Genomic DNA, 20,238 nt, shown 5'->3' on the forward strand with positions numbered 1-20,238 from the left:
TGTATGTGTATATATATATATATATATATATATATATATATATATATATATATATATATATACACACACACACACACACACACATATACTGTAATTAGACACACACACACATATATATCTAAATATATATATTCTAATTATTTATATTTTCGTTTAATTTTTGTTATGTTTTATAATATATTATATATATCAAATAAAACAAAACATATATATATATATATATATATATATATATATATATATATATATAACAAATAATTAGACACTCACGTATATATCAGAGGTGGGACCAAGTCATTGCTTTGCAAGTCACAAGTAAGTCTCAAGTCTTTGCCCTCAAGTCTCGAGTCAAGTCCCGAGTCAAGACAGGCAAGTCCCGAGTCAAGTCCAAAGTCAAGACTGGAAAGTCTCAAGTCGAGTCCCAAGTCCTGCATTTTGAGTTTCGAGTCCTTTCAAGTCCTTTTAACCACAGACTAATATTTTTACACAGATTGTGTATGCTTTTAAAACGCTGTATTTATTTATTAAAACAAGTGCATTTGAAATTGCAAGAAAAAAAATAGTGCTGACATTGCAATTCATAATAGCACTATTAACAGTAATTTTAATAGTTTAAACAATTTTAAACATTTAACTCATTCCTTTACAGAATAAACACATTTGCAAAAACATTAACATACTATTGGTTGTATTTTATGAAAATAATATTACCACAGAGTTGAGAAGGAGCAAAGATCTTCAATATTTGTATGTGAAAATCACAAATAAATCTTCTGTTGGAGGATGACGCCCCTACAGGGGTTTGGTTTACAAACTTTCAGCCCCACCTAAAACAAAATTCACCAGCCGCCACTGATTATGATGCATTCTCATTTTAGGCAAAATATAAGACAATACTTTCTTAACCGTATAATTGTAACCAGGAATAAGTCTTTAAGTAACAATATTCAAATACTAACATTGTTGGGTAAGACAGAATTTGGTTTTATTCTGAATCCAGTGAAACAGATTGGTGGTTTTAGCTAATAAAGACTTTCAGGTGTTTATATATGTTCAAGTATTTGGCAGACGCTTTTATCCAAAGCGACATACATAAAAAATACATATATAACAATCACTGTAAACATGATCATTTAAGGGAAGAATGTAATACAAAATATCAATACAAAGTGTCAAGACAGAATAAACTCTCTGCTACTGCAGCAACAGAGATACAGTCTATAGGTGCCTAAGATATATAGATATCTAATGTATTCATACATTGTTTATGTAGGATATACGCATGTATATATAACCTAATCATATTGTTTCTTCAATTTAAAAATAGTTTACCGTTTTTTCCCCCTTCTCTGGGATTATATTCCCAGTTTTGATCTCGGACGTCTGGTCACTTATAGCGTATAAGAATATTATATTACTGTTAAGCAAACTATGAATAATAAAACTTGCCAAAACATGTGTCCGTTATCATAGCTACACGTATGACAAAAAAAACGCGTGAAAATCAGTGGTATTCAGTGAGGTAAAATGAATTAAATGCGCTGACAGTTCATTGCTCCTGACAAATGAATTGCACTGAGTGGAGCGGATCACCACTCCAAGATGGCGGCCCCGCGTCTCGTCTGCGCCAGTAGGCAGTAGCGCTCGATGCTGTGTACCCTTAAAACATGTCTATGGTTATAACGTTAGCAGTGAGTTTACAGCCTCACTGATTTAACTACACAGCAAATAAAAGTCATGTTACTTAGCCAATAAACGTTATCTTACATTCAAAACTTACCCTTCTTTGGGCAACTTCAAATGTCGAACGAAGTTGGAAGTTGGAAGTTGTTGCGTCTCCGTCTGTAATATTCGAACTGCGTGATTTGCATACGCAATTCGTTTTTTGTTGACCAAGTCGTAGTTTTTATACCCGAACGAAACCAACTTTGGCGTAATTGTTTCTCTCTGCCGCATTGTTTGGTGGTTGTCCTGCAATTTGATTGGATGAATGCTGTGTAATGAAAACAACGTATAACTAATTTGATTGGCTGTTGTACTGACAGCACACACGCTGACACGCAGCACACACGCTGATAGACAGACAGACACGTACAAAATGAAAGATACGGAGCGCTCCTAAATAACTTTTTAAGATTTGGGTTTTGGGGAAAGTAGCAAGTCATGTCAAGTCAAAAGCCTCAAGTCCAAGTGAAGTCACAAGTCATTGATGTTAAAGTCTAAGTCGAGTTGCAAGTCTCTTTACATTTTGTCAAGTCGAGTCTAAAGTCATCAAATTCATGACTCGAGTCTGACTCGAGTCCAAGTCATGTGACTCGAGTCCACACCTCTGGTATATATATATATATATTCATAATTATTTACATTTTCATTTATATACAGTGTATATAAAGTGTGTGTGTATATATATATATATATATATATATATATATATATATATATATATATATATATATATATATATATATATATATATATATATATATATATATATATATATATATTTTTTTGGAATGTATAATATGAAAATACACACACACACACACACACACACACACACACACACACACACACACACACACACACACACACACACACACACACACACACACACACACACACACACACACACACACACACACACACACACACACACACACACACACACACACACACACACACACACACACACACACACATATATATTTATGTTGCCATCAGTAGACAGCAGCAGTTGGAGCGTGAATAAAGGAGACATGAAAGATGATATCTTGAGGACAGTAGAAGTACATCAGGCCAGTGAAGAAGCCTTCAAACCTGAAGATGAATGGTGGCGAGCAGGTGGTGTGATGGGGGGGGGGGGGTCTGTAATGTACAGACAAATGGCACTGAGTGTTCCTGCTCTGATTTGTGCTGCTTCTTGAAGTCCAACATGAAATATTCATACACAATATGAACAACATCTTTCACTCTTCTGTCACTTGGCAACCACCTTCTGAAGCACACCTGGCAACCCAGAATCTTTCACTCTTCTGTCACATGGCAACCACCTTCTGACACACACCTGGCAACCCAGCATCTTTCACTCTTCTGTCACTTGGCAACCACCTTCTGACACACACCTGGCAACCCAGCATCTTTCACTCTTCTGTCACATGGCAACCACCTTCTGACACACACCTGGCAACCCAGAAGCTTTCACTCTTCTGTCACGTGGCAACCACCTTCTGACGCAAACCTGGCAACCCAACATCTTTCATTCTTCTGTCTTAAGGCAACCACCTCCTGAGACACACCTGGCAACCCAGCATCTTTCACTCTGTTGTTACATGTCAACCACCTCCTGACGCACACCTGGCAACTCAGCATCTTTCACTCTTCTGTCGCAAGGCAACCACCTTCTGACACACACCTGGCAACTCAGCATCTTTCACTCTTCTGTCGCATGGCAACCACCTTCTGACGCACACCTGGCAACCCAGCATCTTTCACTCTTCTGTCGCATGGCAACCACCTTCTGACACACACCTGGCAACCCAGCATCTTTCACTCTTCTGTCACATGGCAACCACCTTCTGACACACACCTGGCAACACAGCATCTTTCACTCTTCTGTCGCATGGCAACCACCTTCTGACACACACCTGGCAACCCAGCATCTTTCACTCTTCTGCCGCATGGCAACCACCTTCTGACACACACCTGGCAACCCAGCATCGTTCACTCTTCTGTCGCATGGCAACCACCTTCTGACACACACCTGGCAACCCAGCATCTTTCACTCTTCTGTCGCATGGCAACCACCTTCTGACACACACCTGGCAACCCAGCATCTTTCACTCTTCTGTCACATGGCAACCACCTTCTGAGACACACCTGGCAACCCAGCATCTTTCACTCTTCTGTCGCATGGCAAACACTTTCTTACGCACACCTGGCAACCCAGCATCTTTCACTCTTTTGTCACATGGCAACCACCTTCTGACGCACACCTGGCAACCCAGCATCTTTCACTCTTCTGTCGTAAGGCAACCACCTTCTGACAAACACCTGGCAACCCATCATCTGGTGCGATACAGTGTCGGTGTCATCAGTCCAGTACAGTATCACTACACCAGCATCAAATAGAGATACGATACAGTATCAGCACACCTGTGTCAAATATCACTTTTCTGATGCGTGCTCATGTGTATTAGATATCAAATATCGAGTCATTGCAGATAATCCTCATGATTTACGATACAGTTTCAGTACACCTGTGCCAAATATCAATTTTGTGATATTTTCTCGATACAGCATCATCAAAAATGTGTATGGAGATGTACTCTATTGATACACTATCGATAAATCTGGCATCAAAGATGGATACTGCAATGTACCGTATTGTCGTCTTTATGACCAGATATCGACACACCTCAAGATATCATATGGTCATCTTTTACGATAGTGCATTAGTAGATGTGGGTTAAATATCACTGTTGTGGTGTACGGTATCGTTATGTCCCCGATACAGCATCACTACTCATGCTTCAATGATCCAGATACTGCAATCCTGACGATACATTATCACGACATCAAATATCCAGATATCTGTGACTATTGCGTCAGCTGTCATGATCCGATACCTGTGTGAATCATCGATATCAGCGTCAAACATGTATGGTATTATATTCTGTAGCGATACAGTATGTTTAAATATGAAGATATTGTTGATCACAAATAATTAAATGTTTTCTAATTTAGATTTCAGTTCCATAGATTGTTTGCCTGTGAGAGTCTGGCCAATCACAGAGCAGCACAGAACAAGCTCCGCCCATAGACATCATGAGCGATGATGTCACAGTGACATCATCAGAGGCGTCCACTTACTGCGCCTGAAGTGTGGCGGGTTGTCGTTGACGTCGCTGAGCGTCACGGTGACGGTGGTGGTCCCCGACAGCCCCCCCTGGTGGCCCCCCATGTCCTTGGCCTGGACCACCAGCACGTAGTCCTCCTGAGTCTCCCGGTCCATGTTGGCCACGGCGGTCCTCAGGACACCTGGACCACAGGAAGTAGCAGACAAATGTAGTGTCATGTGATGTCATGTGGTGTCATGTGGTGTCATGTGGTGTCATGTGATGTCATGTGATGTCATGTGATGTCATGTGATGTCATGTGGTGTCATGTGGTGTCATGTGGTGTCATGTGGTGTCATGTGGTGTCATGTGATGTCATGTGGTGTCATGTGATGTCATATGTTGCATGTGATGTTATTTGATGTGATGTGATGTCATGTGATGTCATGTAATGTCATATGTTGCATGTGATGTTATTTGATGTCATGTGATGTCATGTGATGTCATGTGGTGTCATGTGATGTCATGTGATGTCATGTGATGTCATATGTTGCCATGTGATGTCATGTGGTGTTATGTGAGGTCATGTGATGTCATGTGATGTCATGTGATGTCATGTGGTGTCATGTGATGTCATGTGACATCATGTGATGTCATGTGATGTCATGTGGAGTTATGTGGTGTCATGTGGTGTCATGTGATGTCATGTGGTGTCATGTGATGTCATGTGACGTCATGTGATGTCATGTGGTGTCATGTGATGTCATGTGATGTCATGTGATGTCATGTTGTGTCATGTGATGTCATGTGACATCATGTGATGTCATGTGATGTCATGTGGTGTCATGTGATGTCATGTGGTGTTATGTGATGTCATGTGATGTCATGTGGTGTCATGTGGTGTTATGTGATGTCATGTGATGTCATGCGGGGTCATGTGATGTCATGTGATGTTATGTGATGTCATGTGGTGTCATGTGGTGTCATGTGGTGTCATGTGATGTCATGTGATGTCATGTTGTGTCATGTGATGTCATGTGACATCATGTGATGTCATGTGATGTCATGTGGTGTCATGTGATGTCATGTGATGTCATGTGACATCATGTGATGTCATGTGATGTCATGTGGTGTCATGTGGTGTCATGTGATGTCATGTGGTGTCATGTGATGTCATGTGGTGTCATGTGATGTCATGTGATGTCATGTGATGTCATGTGGTGTCATGTGATGTCATGTGGTGTCATGTGGTGTCATGTGGTGTCATGTGATGTCATGTGGTGTCATGTGATGTCATGTGATGTCATGTGATGTCATACACACCTGTCTGAGGGTCCACAGAGAAGTAGTTGTGTCCTTCAATGATGGAGTAGACCAGCTGAGCGCTGTTTCCATATGTTGCATCATCGGCGTCTGTGGCGGTCACTTGGATGATGGACGTGCCTGCACACGCATGGAGGGGTCAGAGGTCAATAGGATGATGGACGTGCCTGCACACGCATGGAGGGGTCAGAGGTCAATAGGATGATGGACGTGCCTGCACACGCATGGAGGGGTCAGAGGTCACATGAAAGTGAAACATAAATATGCTGATGGAAAAGATTAAAGGATCATCTTTGCTTTTATCCATATGTTACTCACACTTATGTACTGCATACTTGTATGTACTACATACACTTATACTACATACACTATGTACTGCATACTTGTATGTACTACATACACTTATACTACATACACTATGTACTGCATACTTGTATGTACTACATACACTTATACTACATACACTATGTACTACATACACTTATACTACATACACTTATGTACTAGGCTACATACACTTATACTGCATACCCTTATGTACTAGGCTACATACACTTATACTACATACCCTTATGTACTAGGCTACATACACTTATACTGCATACACTATGTACTACATACTTTAATGTTCTACATACATTTATACTACATACATTTATGTACTACATACATTTATACTACATAATTGTATGTACTACATACTTTAATGTACTACGTACACTTATACTACATACACTTATGTACTACATACATTAATACTGCAGTACCTATATGTAGTACCTAGACTAGGTGCAGTACCTATATGTAGTATCTAAGAGTAGTACCCTGCATGCAGTATCTATAAGTAGTACCTATAGTATGTGTAGTATCTAGAGTAGGTGCAGTACCTATATGTAGTACCTACAGTATGTGTAGTACCTAGACTATGTGCAGTACATACATGTAGTATTTATGGTAGTACCTATGTGTAGTATCTAAAAGTAGTACCTAGAGTATGTGTAGTACCTAGAGTAGGTGCAGTACCTATGTGTAGTATATATAAGTAGTACCTAGAGTATGTGTAGTTCCTAGAGTATGTGTAGTACCTATGTGTAGTATCTAAAAGTAGTACCTAAAGTATGTGTAGTACCTAGAGTAGGTGCAGTACCTATGTGTAGTATATATAAGTAGTACCTAGAGTATGTGTAGTTCCTAGAGTATGTGTAGTACCTATGTGTAGTATCTAAAAGTAGTACCTAAAGTATGTATAGTACCTAGAGTAGGTGCAGTACCTATGTGTAGTATCTAAAAGTAGTACCTAGAGTATGTGTAGTACCTAGAGTAGGTGCAGTACCTATGTGTAGTATCTAAAAGTAGTACCTAGAGTATGTGTAGTACCTAGAGTAGGTGCAGTAACTAGGTGTAGTATCTAAAAGTAGTACCTAGAGTAGGTGTAGTACCTAGTGTAGGTGCAGTACCTATGTGTAGTATCTAAAAGTAGTACCTAGAGTATGTGTAGTACCTAGAGTAGGTGCAGTACCTATGTGTAGTATTTAAAAGTAGTACCTAGAGTATGTGTAGTACCTAGAGTAGGTGCAGTAACTATGTGTAGTATCTAAAAGTAGGACCTAGAGTATGTGTAGTACCTAGAGAAGGTGCAGTACCTATGTGTAGTATCTAAAAGTAGTACCTAGAGTATGTGTAGTACCTAGAGTATGTGTAGTACCTAGAGTAGGTGCAGTAACTATGTGTAGTATCTAAAAGTAGTACCTAGAGTATGTGTAGTACCTAGAGTAGGTGCAGTAACTATGTGTAGTATCTAAAAGTAGTACCTAGAGTATGTGTAGTACCTAGAGTAGGTGCTGTAACTATGTGTAGTATCTAAAAGTAGTACCTAGAGTATGTGTAGTACCTAGAGTAGGTGCAGTACCTATGTGTAGTATATATAAGTAGTACCTAGAGTATGTGTAGTACCTAGAGTAGGTGCAGTACCTATGTGTAGTATATATAAGTAGTACCTAGAGTATGTGTAGTACCTAGAGTAGGTGCAGTACCTATGTGTAGTATATATAAGTAGTACCTAGAGTATGTGTAGTACCTAGAGTAGGTGCAGTAACTATGTGTAGTATTTAAAAGTAGTACCTAGAGTATGTGTAGTACCTAGAGTAGGTGCAGTACCTATGTGTAGTATCTAAAAGTAGTACCTAGAGTATGTGTAGTACCTAGAGTAGGTGCAGTACCTATGTGTAGTATCTAAAAGTAGTACCTAGAGTATGTGTAGTACCTAGAGTAGGTGCAGTAACTAGGTGTAGTATCTAAAAGTAGTACCTAGAGTAGGTGTAGTACCTAGACTAGGTGCAGTACCTATGTGTAGTATCTAAAAGTAGTACCTAGAGTATGTGTAGTACCTAGAGTAGGTGCAGTACCTATGTGTAGTATCTAAAAGTAGTACCTAGAGTAGGTGTAGTACCTAGTGTAGGTGCAGTACCTATGTGTAGTATCTAAAAGTAGTACCTAGAGTATGTGTAGTACCTAGCCAATGTGTAGTACATATGTGTAGTATCTAAAAGTAGTACCTAGAGTATGTGTAGTACCTAGAGTATGTGTAGTACCTATGTATAGTATCTAAAAGTAGTACCTAGAGTATGTGTAGTAGCTTGAGTAGGTGCAGTACCTATGTGTAGTATCTATAAGTAGTACCTAGAGTAGGTGTAGTACCTAGAGTATGTGTAGTAGCTTGAGTAGGTGCAGTACCTATGTGTGCCATCTCAGGCAGGGTGGCGCTGTAGGGCGGGTGTGGGAAGACGGGCGGGTTGTCGTTGATGTCCTGCACGCGGATGACAAACTGGGAGGAAGGTTCCAGCGCTCGGCCCGTCAGGCGGTCCGTCGCCGTGGCGACCAGACGATAGCGGTCCTTCTCCTCGCGGTCCAGAGACTTGGTCACGTGGATGTTTCCTGTATCGTCATCGATGACAAACACTGACCCCGCCCCCTCGCCCTCAAGACGGTACTTGGTGTGTCCGTCCCCTCGGTCCATGTCCGTGTGCAGCTGCAAGTACACACACTAATACTTTACTACCCATACCATAGTACTTTCACATAGTACTACTTTACTACCCATACCATAGTACTTTCACATAGTACTACTTTACTACCCATACCATAGTACTTTCACATAGTACTACTTTACTCACCATGACATAGTACTTTCACACACTACTACTTTACTCACCATAACATAGTACTTTCACTTAGTACTACTTTACTCACCATGACATAGTACTTTCACACACTACTACTTTACTCACCATAACATAGTACTTTCACTTAGTACTACTTTACTACCCATACCATAGTACTTTCACATAGTACTTTCACATAGTACTACTTTACTCACCACGACATAGTACTTTCACATAGTACTTTCACATAGTACTACTTTACTCACCACGACATAGTACTTTCACATAGTACTACTTTACTCACCACGACATAGTACTTTCACATAGTACTTTCACATAGTACTTTCACACACTACTACTTTACTACCCACGACATAGTACTTTCACATAGTACTACTTTACTCACCACGACATAGTACTTTCACATAGTACTTTCACATAGTACTTTCACATAGTACTTTCACACACTACTACTTTACTACCCACGACATAGTACTTTCACATAGTACTACTTTACTCACCACGACATAGTACTTTCACATAGTACTTTCACATAGTACTTTCACATAGTACTTTCACACACTACTACTTTACTACCCACGACATAGTACTTTCACATAGTACTACTTTACTCACTACGACATAGTACTTTCACATAGTACTACTTTACTCACCACGACATAGTACTTTCACATAGTACTACTTTACTCACCACGACATAGTACTTTCACATAGTACTACTTTACTCACCACGACATAGTACTATAGTACTTTCACATAGTACTACTTTACTCACCACGACATAGTACTTTCACATAGTACTACTTTACTCACCACGACATAGTACTTTCACATAGTACTACTTTACTCACCACGACATAGTACTATAGTACTTTCACATAGTACTACTTTACTCACCACGACATAGTACTTTCACATAGTACTACTTTACTCACCACGACATAGTACTTTCACACAGTACTACTTTACTCACCACGACATAGTACTTTCACACACTACTACTTTACTCACCACGACATAGTACTTTCACACACTACTACTTTACTCACCACGACATAGTACTTTCACAAACAAACATAGTACTTTCACAAACGAACATAGTACTTTCACAAACAAACATAGTATTTTTCACAAACAAACATAGTATTTTCACAAACAAACATAGTATTTTCACAAACAAGCATAGTATTTGTCATCAGCAAACATGGTACTTTCACAAACAAACATAGTACTTTTATAAACAAACATAGTACTTTCACAAACAAACATAGTACTTTCACAATCATACATAGTACTTTCACAAACAAATATAGTACTTTTATAAACAAACATAGTACTTTTTATTAACAAACATAGTACTTTATAAGTTTATAAATTATATAGTTATATACCTTGGTACTATAGTACTACAATTTACTTTAATTTTTTATATTAATATATTTTTATATCTTCTTGTACTTTCTATTTCCTTCTTCTTCCTTAGTCCACCTTCTTCTATCCTCTTTTACCTTCTTCTACTTCCTTCCTCTACCTTCTTCCACCTTCTGTTTCCTTCTTCCACCTTCTTCTATCCTCTTTTACCTTCTACTACTTCCTTCCTCTAACTTCTTCCACCTTCTTCTATCCTCTTCCACCTTCTACTTCCTTCCTCTAACTTCTTCTACTTCCTTCCTCTACCTTCTTCCACCTTCTGTTTCCTTCTTCCACCTTCTTCTATCCTCTTCCACCTTCTACTTTCTTCCTCTACCTTCTACTACTTCCTTCCTCTACCTTCTTCCACCTTCTGTTTCCTTCTTCCACCTTCTTCTATCCTCTTCTACCTTCTTCCACCTTCTTTTTCTTCTTCTACCTTCTTCTTCTTCTTCCACCTTCTTCTATCCTCTGCTACCTTCTTCCACCTTCTTCTTCCTTCTTCTACCTTCTTCCACCTTCTTCTATCCTCTTCTACTTTCTTCCACCTTCTTCTTCCTTCTTCTACCTTCTTCTTCTTCCACCTTCTTCTTCCTTCTTCTACCTTCTTCTTCTTCCACCTTCTTCTATCCTCTGCTACCTTCTTCCACCTTCTTCTATCCTCCTATACCTTCTTCCACCTTCTTCTTCCTTCTTCTACCTTCTTCCTCCTTCTTCTATCCTCTTCTACTTTCTTCCACCTTCTTCTTCCTTCTTCTACCTTCTTCTTCTTCCACCTTCTTCTATCCTCTTCTACCTTCTTCCACCTTCTTTTTTCTTCTTCTACCTTCTTCTTCTTCTTCTTCCACCTTCTTCTATCCTCTGCTACCTTCTTCCACCTTCTTCTTCCTTCTTCTACCTTCTTCCACCTTCTTCTATCCTCTTCTACTTTCTTCCACCTTCTTCTTCCTTCTTCTACCTTCTTCTTCTTCCACCTTCTTCTTCCTTCTTCTACCTTCTTCTTCTTCTTCCACCTTCTTCTATCCTCTGCTACCTTCTTCCACCTTCTTCTATCCTCCTATACCTTCTTCCACCTTCTTCTTCCTTCTTCTACCTTCTTCCTCCTTCTTCTATCCTCTGCTACTTTCTTCCACCTTCTTCTTCCTTCTTCTACCTTCTTCTTATTCCACCTTCTTCTATCCTCTTCTACCTTCTTCCACTTTCTTCTTCCTTCTTCTACCTTCTTCCTCCTTCTTCTATCCTCTTCTACTTTCTTCCACCTTCTTCTTCCTTCTTCTACCTTCTTCTTCTTCCACCTTCTTCTATCCTCTTCTACCTTTTTCCACCTTCTTCTATCCTATTCTACCTTCTTCCACCTTCTTCTATCCTCTTCTACCTTCTTCCACCTTCTTCTTCCTTCTTCTACCTTCTTCCACCTTCTTCTACTTCCTTCTCCTTCCTTCTTCTACCTTCCATTTCCTCCTTCTTCCTTCTTCCACCTTCTTCTTCCTCCATCTTCTTCCTTCTTCCACCTTCTTCTACCCTCTTCTACCTTCTTCCACCTTCTTCTTCTTCCTTCTTCTACCTTCTTCTTCTTCCACCTTCTTCAACCTTCTTCCACCTTCTTCTATCCTCTTCTACTTTCTTCCACCTTCTTCTTCCTTCTTCTACCTTTTTCTTCTTCCACCTACTTCTATCCTCTTCTACCTTCTTCCACCTTCTTCTATCCTCTTCTACCTTCTTCCACCTTCTTCTATCCTATTCTACCTTCTTCCACCTTCTTCTATCCTCTTCTACTTTCTTCCACCTTCTTCTTCCTTCTTCTACCTTCTTCCACCTTCTTCTACTTCCTTCTCCTTCCTTGTTCTACCTTCCATTTCCTCGTTCTTCCTTCTTCCACCTTCTTCTTCCTCCATCTTCTTCCTTCTTCCACCTTCTTCTACCCTCTTCTACCTTCTTCCACCTTATTCTTCCTTCTTCTACCTTATTCTTCTTCCACCTGCTTCTATCCTCTGCTACCTTCTTCTACCTTCTTCTTCCTTCTTCTACCTTCTTCTTCTTCCACCTTCTTCTATCCTCTGCTATGTTCTTCCACCTTCTTCTATCCTCTGCTACCTTCTTCTACCTTCTTCTTCCTTCTTCTACCTTCTTCTTCTTCCACCTTCTTCTATCCTCTGCTACCTTCTTCCACCTTCTTCTATCCTCTTCTACCTTCTTCCACCTTCTTCTTCCTTCTTCTACCTTCTTCCACCTTCTTCTATCCTCTTCTTCTTTCTTCCACCTTCTTCTTCCTTCTTCTACCTTCTTCTTCTTCCACCTTCTTCTTCTTCCACCTTCTTCTTCCTTCTTCTACCTTCTTCTTCTTCCACCTTCTTCTATCCTCTGCTACCTTCTTCTACCTTCTTCTTCCTTCTTCCACCTTCTTCCACCTTCTTCTATCCTCTTCTTCTTTCTTCCACCTTCTTCTTCCTTCTTCTACCTTCTTCTTCTTCCACCTTCTTCTTCTTCCACCTTCTTCTTCCTTCTTCTACCTTCTTCTTCTTCCACCTTCTTCTATCCTCTGCTACCTTCTTCTACCTTCTTCCACCTTCTTCTTCCTTCTTCTACCTTCTTCCACCTTCTTCTTCCTTCTTCTACCTTCTTCCACCTTCTTCTATCCTCTTCTACTTTCTTCCACCTTCTTCTTCCTTCTTCTACCTTCTTCTTCTTCCACCTTCTTCTTCCTTCTTCTACCTTCTTCTTCTTCCACCTTCTTCTATCCTCTGCTACCTTCTTCCACCTTCTTCTATCCTCTTCTACCTTCTTCCACCTTCTTCTATCCTATTCTACCTTCTTCCACCTTCTTCTATCCTCTTCTACCTTCTTCCACCTTCTTCTTCCTTCTTCTACCTTCTTCCACCTTCTTCTACTTCCTTCTCCTTCCTTCTTCTACCTTCCATTTCCTCCTTCTTCCTTCTTCCACCTTCTTCTTCCTCCATCTTCTTCCTTCTTCCACCTTCTTCTACCCTCTTCTACCTTCTTCCACCTTCTTCTTCTTCCTTCTTCTACCTTCTTCTTCTTCCACCTTCTTCTATCCTCTGCTACCTTCTTCCACCTTCTTCTATCCTCTGCTACCTTCTTCTTCTTCCACCTTCTTCTTCCTTCTTCTACCTTCTTCTATCCTCTTCTACCTTCTTCCACCTTTTTCTATTCTCTTCTACCTTCTTCCACCTTCTTCTTCCTTCTTCTACCTTCTTCTTCCTCCTTCTTCTACCTTCTTCTTCTTCCACCTTCTTCTATCCTCTTCTACTTTCTTCCACCTTCTTCTTCCTTCTTCTACCTTCTTCTTCTTCCACATTCTTCCTCCTTCTTCTACCTTCTTCTTCTTCCACCTTCTTCTATCCTCTGCTACCTTCTTCCACCTTCTTCTATCCTCTTCTACCTTCTTCCACCTTCTTCTATCCTCTTCTACCTTCTTCCACCTTCTTCTATCCTATTCTACCTTCTTCCACCTTCTTCTATCCTCTTCTACCTTCTTCCACCTTCTTCTTCCTTCTTCTACCTTCTTCCACCTTCTTGTACTTCCTTCTCCTTCCTTCTTCTACCTTCCATTTCCTCCTTCTTCCTTCTTCCACCTTCTTCTTCCTCCATCTTCTTCCTTCTTCCACCTTCTTCTACCCTCTTCTACCTTCTTCCACCTTCTTCTTCTTCCTTCTTCTACCTTCTTCTTCTTCCACCTTCTTCTATCCTCTGCTACCTTCTTCCACCTACTTCTATCCTCTGCTACCTTCTTCTTCTTCCACCTTCTTCTTCCTTCTTCTACCTTCTTCTATCCTCTTCTACCTTCTTCCGCCTTTTTCTATTCTCTTCTACCTTCTTCCACCTTCTTCTTCCTTCTTCTACCTTCTTCTTCCTCCTTCTTCTACCTTCTTCTTCTTCCACCTTCTTCTATCCTCTGCTACCTTCTTCTACCTTCTTCTTTTATCCTCTTCTACCTTCTTCCACCTTATTCTATCCTCTTCTACGTTCTTCCACCTTTTTCTATCCTCTTCTACCTTCTTCCACCTTCTTCTTCCTTCTTCTACCTTCCTCTTCCACCTTCTTCTACTTCCTTCTCCTTCCTTCTTCTACCTTCTTCTACTTCCTTCTCCTTCCTTCTTCTACCTTCCATTTCCTCCTTCTTCATTCTTCCACCTTCTTCTTCCTCCATCTTCTTCCTTCTTCCACCTTCTTCTACCCTCTTCTACCTTCTTCCACCTTCTTCTTCTTCCTTCTTCTACCTTCTTCTTCTTCCACCTTCTTCTATCCTCTGCTACCTTCTTCCACCTTCTTCTATCCTCTGCTACCTTCTTCTACCTTCTTCTTTTATCCTCTTCTACCTTCTTCCACCTTATTCTATCCTCTTCTACGTTCTTCCACCTTTTTCTATCCTCTTCTACCTTCTTCCACCTTCTTCTTCCTTCTTCTACCTTCTTCTTCCTCCTTCTTCTACCTTCTTCTTCTTCCACCTTCTTCTATCCTCTTCTACCTTCTTCCACCTTCTTCTATCCTATTCTACCTTCTTCCACCTTCTTCTATCCTCTTCTACCTTCTTCCACCTTCTTCTTCCTTCTTCTACCTTCTTCCACCTTCTTCTACTTCCTTCTCCTTCCTTCTTATACCTTCCATTTCCTCCTTCTTCCTTCTTCCACCTTCTTCTTCCTCCATCTTCTTCCTTCTTCCACCTTCTTCTACCCTCTTCTACCTTCTTCCACCTTCTTCTTCTTCCTTCTTCTACCTTCTTCTTCTTCCACCTTCTTCTATCCTCTGCTACCTTCTTCCACCTACTTCTATCCTCTGCTACCTTCTTCTTCTTCCACCTTCTTCTTCCTTCTTCTACCTTCTTCTATCCTCTTCTACCTTCTTCCACCTTTTTCTATTCTCTTCTACCTTCTTCCACCTTCTTCATCCTTCTTCTACCTTCTTCTTCCTCCTTCTTCTACCTTCTTCTTCTTCCACCTTCTTCTATCCTCTGCTACCTTCTTCTACCTTCTTCTTTTATCCTCTTCTACCTTCTTCCACCTTATTCTATCCTCTTCTACGTTCTTCCACCTTTTTCTATCCTCTTCTACCTTCTTCCACCTTCTTCTTCCTTCTTCTACCTTCCTCTTCCACCTTCTTCTACTTCCTTCTCCTTCCTTCTTCTACCTTCTTCTACTTCCTTCTCCTTCCTTCTTCTACCTTCCATTTCCTCCTTCTTCATTCTTCCACCTTCTTCTTCCTCCATCTTCTTCCTTCTTCCACCTTCTTCTACCCTCTTCTACCTTCTTCCACCTTCTTCTTCTTCCTTCTTCTACCTTCTTCTTCTTCCACCTTCTTCTATCCTCTGCTACCTTCTTCCACCTTCTTCTATCCTCTGCTACCTTCTTCTACCTTCTTCTTTTATCCTCTTCTACCTTCTTCCACCTTATTCTATCCTCTTCTACGTTCTTCCACCTTTTTCTATCCTCTTCTACCTTCTTCCACCTTCTTCTTCCTTCTTCTACCTTCTTCTTCCTCCTTCTTCTACCTTCTTCTTCTTCCACCTTCTTCTATCCTCTGCTACCTTCTTCTACCTCCTTCTTTTATCCTCTTCTACCTTCTTCCACCTTATTCTATCCTCTTCTACGTTCTTCCACCTTTTTCTATCCTCTTCTACCTTCTTCCACCTTCTTCTTCCTTCTTCTACCTTCCTCTTCCACCTTCTTCTACTTCCTTCTCCTTCCTTCTTCTACTTTCTTCTACCTTCCATTTCCTCCTTCTTCCTTCTTCCACCTTCGTCTTCCTCCATCTTCTTCCTTCTTCCACCTTCGTCTTCCTCCATCTTCTTCCTTCTTCCACCTTCTTCTACCTTATTCCATCTTCTTATTCTACCTTCTTACCTTCTTCCGCCTTCTATTTCCAATGGAAATAAGTAAGTAAGTACTATACTAATAGTTAAGATAAGTAAGTACTATAATAATATTTAAAATAAGTAAGTACTATAATAGTAAGTCAGATAAGTAAGTACTATGGAAATAAGTAAGATAAGTAAGTACTATAATAATAGTTAAGATAAGTAAGTACTATAATAATAGTTAAGATAAGTAAGTACTATAATAATAGTTAAAATAAATAACTACTATAATAGTAAGTCAGATAAGTAAGTACTATAATAATAGTTAAGATAAGCAAGTACTATGATAATAGTTAGGATAAGTAAGTACTATAATAATAGTTAAGATAAGTAAGTACTATAATAGTAATTCAGAAAGTAAGTATTATGTAAATAAGTTAGATAAGTAAGTACTATAGTACTAGTTAAGATAAGTACTATAATGATAATTAATATAATTAAGTACTATAATAATAATTAAGATAAGTAAGTACTATGGAAATAAGTATAATGAGTACGTACTATAATAATAGTTAAGATAAGTAAGTACAACAATAGTAATTCAGAAAGTAAGTACTATGGAAATAAGTACTATAATAATAGTTAAGATAAGTAAGTACTATAATAATAATTAATATAATTAAGTACTATAATAATAATTAATATAATTAAGTACTATAATAATAATTAAGATATGTAAGTACTAGTATAAGAGTTAAGATAAGTAAGTACTATAACAATATTTCAGATAAATAAGTACTATGTAAAAGAGTAAGATAAGTAAGTACAATAATAGTAATTCAGAAATTAAGTACTATGGAAATAAGTAAGTACTATAATAATAGTTGAGATAAGTAAGTACTATAATAATAATTAATATCATTAAGTACTATAATAATAATGAAGATAAGTAAGTACTATGGAAATAGGTGAGTTAAGTAAGTACTATAATAATAGTTAAGATAAGTAAGTATTATAATAATAATTCAGATAAGTAAGTACTATAATAATAATTAATATAATTAAGTACTATAATAATAATTAAGATAAGTAAGTACTATAGAAATAAGTAAGATAAGTAAGTACTATAATAATAGGTAAGATAAGTAAGTACTATAATAATAGTTAAGATAAGTAAGTACTATAATAATAGATAAGATAAGTAAGTACTATAATAATAGTTAAGATAATTAAGTACTATAATAATAATTAAGTTAAGTAATTACTATGGAAATAAGTAAGACGAATAAGTACTATAATAATAGTTAAGATATGTCAGTGCTATGGAAATAATTAAGATAAGAACTATGGAAATAAGTAAGATATGTAAGTACTATAATAATAATTAATATAATATAATTAAGTACTATAATAATAATTAATATAATATAATTAAGTACTATAATAATAATTAAAATAACTAAGTAATATGGAAATAAGTGAGATAAGTAAGTACTATAATAATAATTAATATGATTAAGTACTATAATAATAATTAAGATAAGTAAGTACTATGGAAATAAGTGTGCTGAGTAAGTACTATAATAATAGTTAAGATAAGTAAGTATTATAATAATAATTCAGATAAGTAAGTACTATAATAATAATTAATATAATTATGTACTATAATAATAATTAAGATAAGTAAGTACTATAGAAATAAGTAAGATAAGTAAGTACTATAATAATAGTTAAGATAAGTAAGTACTATAATAATAATAAAAATAAGTTAGTACTATGGAATAAGTGAGATAAGTAAGTACAATTATAAGAGTTAAGATAAGTAAGTACTATACCAATATTTCAGAAAAGTAAGTACGATGTAAAAAAGTAAGATAAGTAAGTACTATAATAACAATTCAGATAAGTAGGTACTATCGAAAAAAATTAGATAAGTAAGTACTATAATAATAATTCAGATAAGTAAGTACTATGGAAATAAGTAAGATAAGAAGTACTATAATACTAGGTAAGATAAGTAAGTACTATAATAATAGATAAGATAAGTAAGTACTATAATAATAGTTAAGATAATTAAGTACTATAATAATAATAAAGTTAAGTAAGTACTATGGAAATAAGTAAGACGAATAAATATTATAATAATAGTTAAGATATGTCAGTGATATGGAAATAATTAAGATACGAACTATGGAAATAAGTAACATAAGTAAGTGCTATAATAATAATTAATATAATTAAGTACTATAATAATAATTAAGATAAGTAAGTAGTGTGGAAATAAGTGAGATAAGTAAGTACTATTATAATAATAATTAAGATAAGTAAGTAGTATGGAAATAAGTGAGATAAGTAAGTACTATAATAATAATAATTAATATGATTAAGTACTATAATAATAATTAAGATAAGTAAGTACTACGGAAATAAGTGTGCTAAGTAAGTACTATAATAATAGTTAATATAAGTAAGTACTATAATAATATTTCAGATAAGTAAGTACTATAATAATAGTTAATATAAGTAAGTACTATAATAATATTTCAGATAAGTAAGTACTATAATAATAGTTAATATAAGTAAGTACTATAATAATATTTCAGATAAGTAAGTACTATGGAAATAAATAAGATAAGTCAGTACTATGGAAATGAGTAGTAAGTACAGTGCATCCAGAAAGTATTCACAGCGCTGTATTTCCCCACATATCCTCATGTTACAGCCTTATTCCAAGATGGAATACATTTATTGTTGTCCTCTAACTTCTACCCAATAATGACAATCTGGAAACGTTTTTTTAATTAAACAATTTTTTTTTTTTTTACAAATGTACATACAGTAAGTATTTAAACCATTTGCAGTACTTTGATGCACCTTTGGTGGCAATACCACTCTTTTTCAACACAATGTTACAACTTGACACACCTATTAGTGTGTAGAATTTTGAGGACAGAAACAATTTGCTTCCATAGCATAAGAAAATGCATAAAAAGTGACTACTTTCTGGATGCACTGAGAGTAATAATGCAACAAGTAGGATAAATAAGTGAGTAACGTTGTAAAAGGAAAGCTAGTACACAGTAAGTATAAGTAAAAGTACAAGTAGAAAAAAGTACAAGAAGAATTCCACAAGTAGAAAGCAGTAAAAAAGGTCAACCTACTCGTCCAATGAGAACTGGTTCAGGTCCTCTGTACTCCTCGATGACAAAGAACTGGTTCCACAACCAGCTCCTCTTCCTCCTTCTTCTCCTTCTTCTCCTCCTCCTCCTTCTCGACATCCTGGGAGAACTTGTTGACCTTTGACCTTTGACCTCTCCACTCCTCCAGGTGATGCTGCCCTCACTCTTGCTCAGTTCAAGGGTGGAGGTTTTGGCAGAAGGAGGAGGAAGAGGAGGAGGAGGAGAAGATGGAGATGAAGGAGGAGAAGAAGAAGAAGAAAGAAGAGAAGAAATAGGAGGAGAAGGAAAAGAAGAAGAAAGAGAAGAAGAAAAAGGGGGAGGAGGAGAAGAAGGAGGGGGATGGGAAGGAGGAGGACAAGAAGGAGGAGGAGCAGAAGAAGGAAGAAGAGAAGAAGAAGAAGAAGAAGAAGAAGGAGGAGGATGAGAAGGAGAAGGAGAAGAAGGAGGAGGAGGAGAAGAAGAAGGAAGAGAAGAAGAAGAAGGAAGACAAGAAGAAA

The 20,238-nt window shown here is 37.7% G+C and overlaps 1 protein-coding gene across 1 annotated transcript in view; it reads right to left on the reverse strand.

The window, feature by feature from the left end:
- The window catches only part of LOC133644628 (cadherin-24-like), a 35,486-nt gene extending 15,564 nt beyond the window's left edge, over window positions 1-19,922 (reverse strand). Inside the window, exons 1-4 of the mRNA XM_062039286.1 lie at window positions 19,724-19,922; window positions 8,892-9,186; window positions 6,159-6,278; window positions 4,870-5,037 (exon numbers count right to left, since the gene is read on the reverse strand). Coding sequence (XP_061895270.1) covers window positions 4,870-5,037; window positions 6,159-6,278; window positions 8,892-9,186; window positions 19,724-19,840 — 700 coding nt within the window. The 5' untranslated portion in view covers window positions 19,841-19,922. The remainder of the gene's footprint in view (window positions 1-4,869; window positions 5,038-6,158; window positions 6,279-8,891; window positions 9,187-19,723) is intronic.
- Between the last annotated feature and the right edge of the window lie 316 nt (window positions 19,923-20,238).

This window comes from Entelurus aequoreus, linkage group LG27, assembly GCF_033978785.1.
Source record: "Entelurus aequoreus isolate RoL-2023_Sb linkage group LG27, RoL_Eaeq_v1.1, whole genome shotgun sequence".
NCBI lineage: Eukaryota > Metazoa > Chordata > Actinopteri > Syngnathiformes > Syngnathidae > Entelurus > Entelurus aequoreus.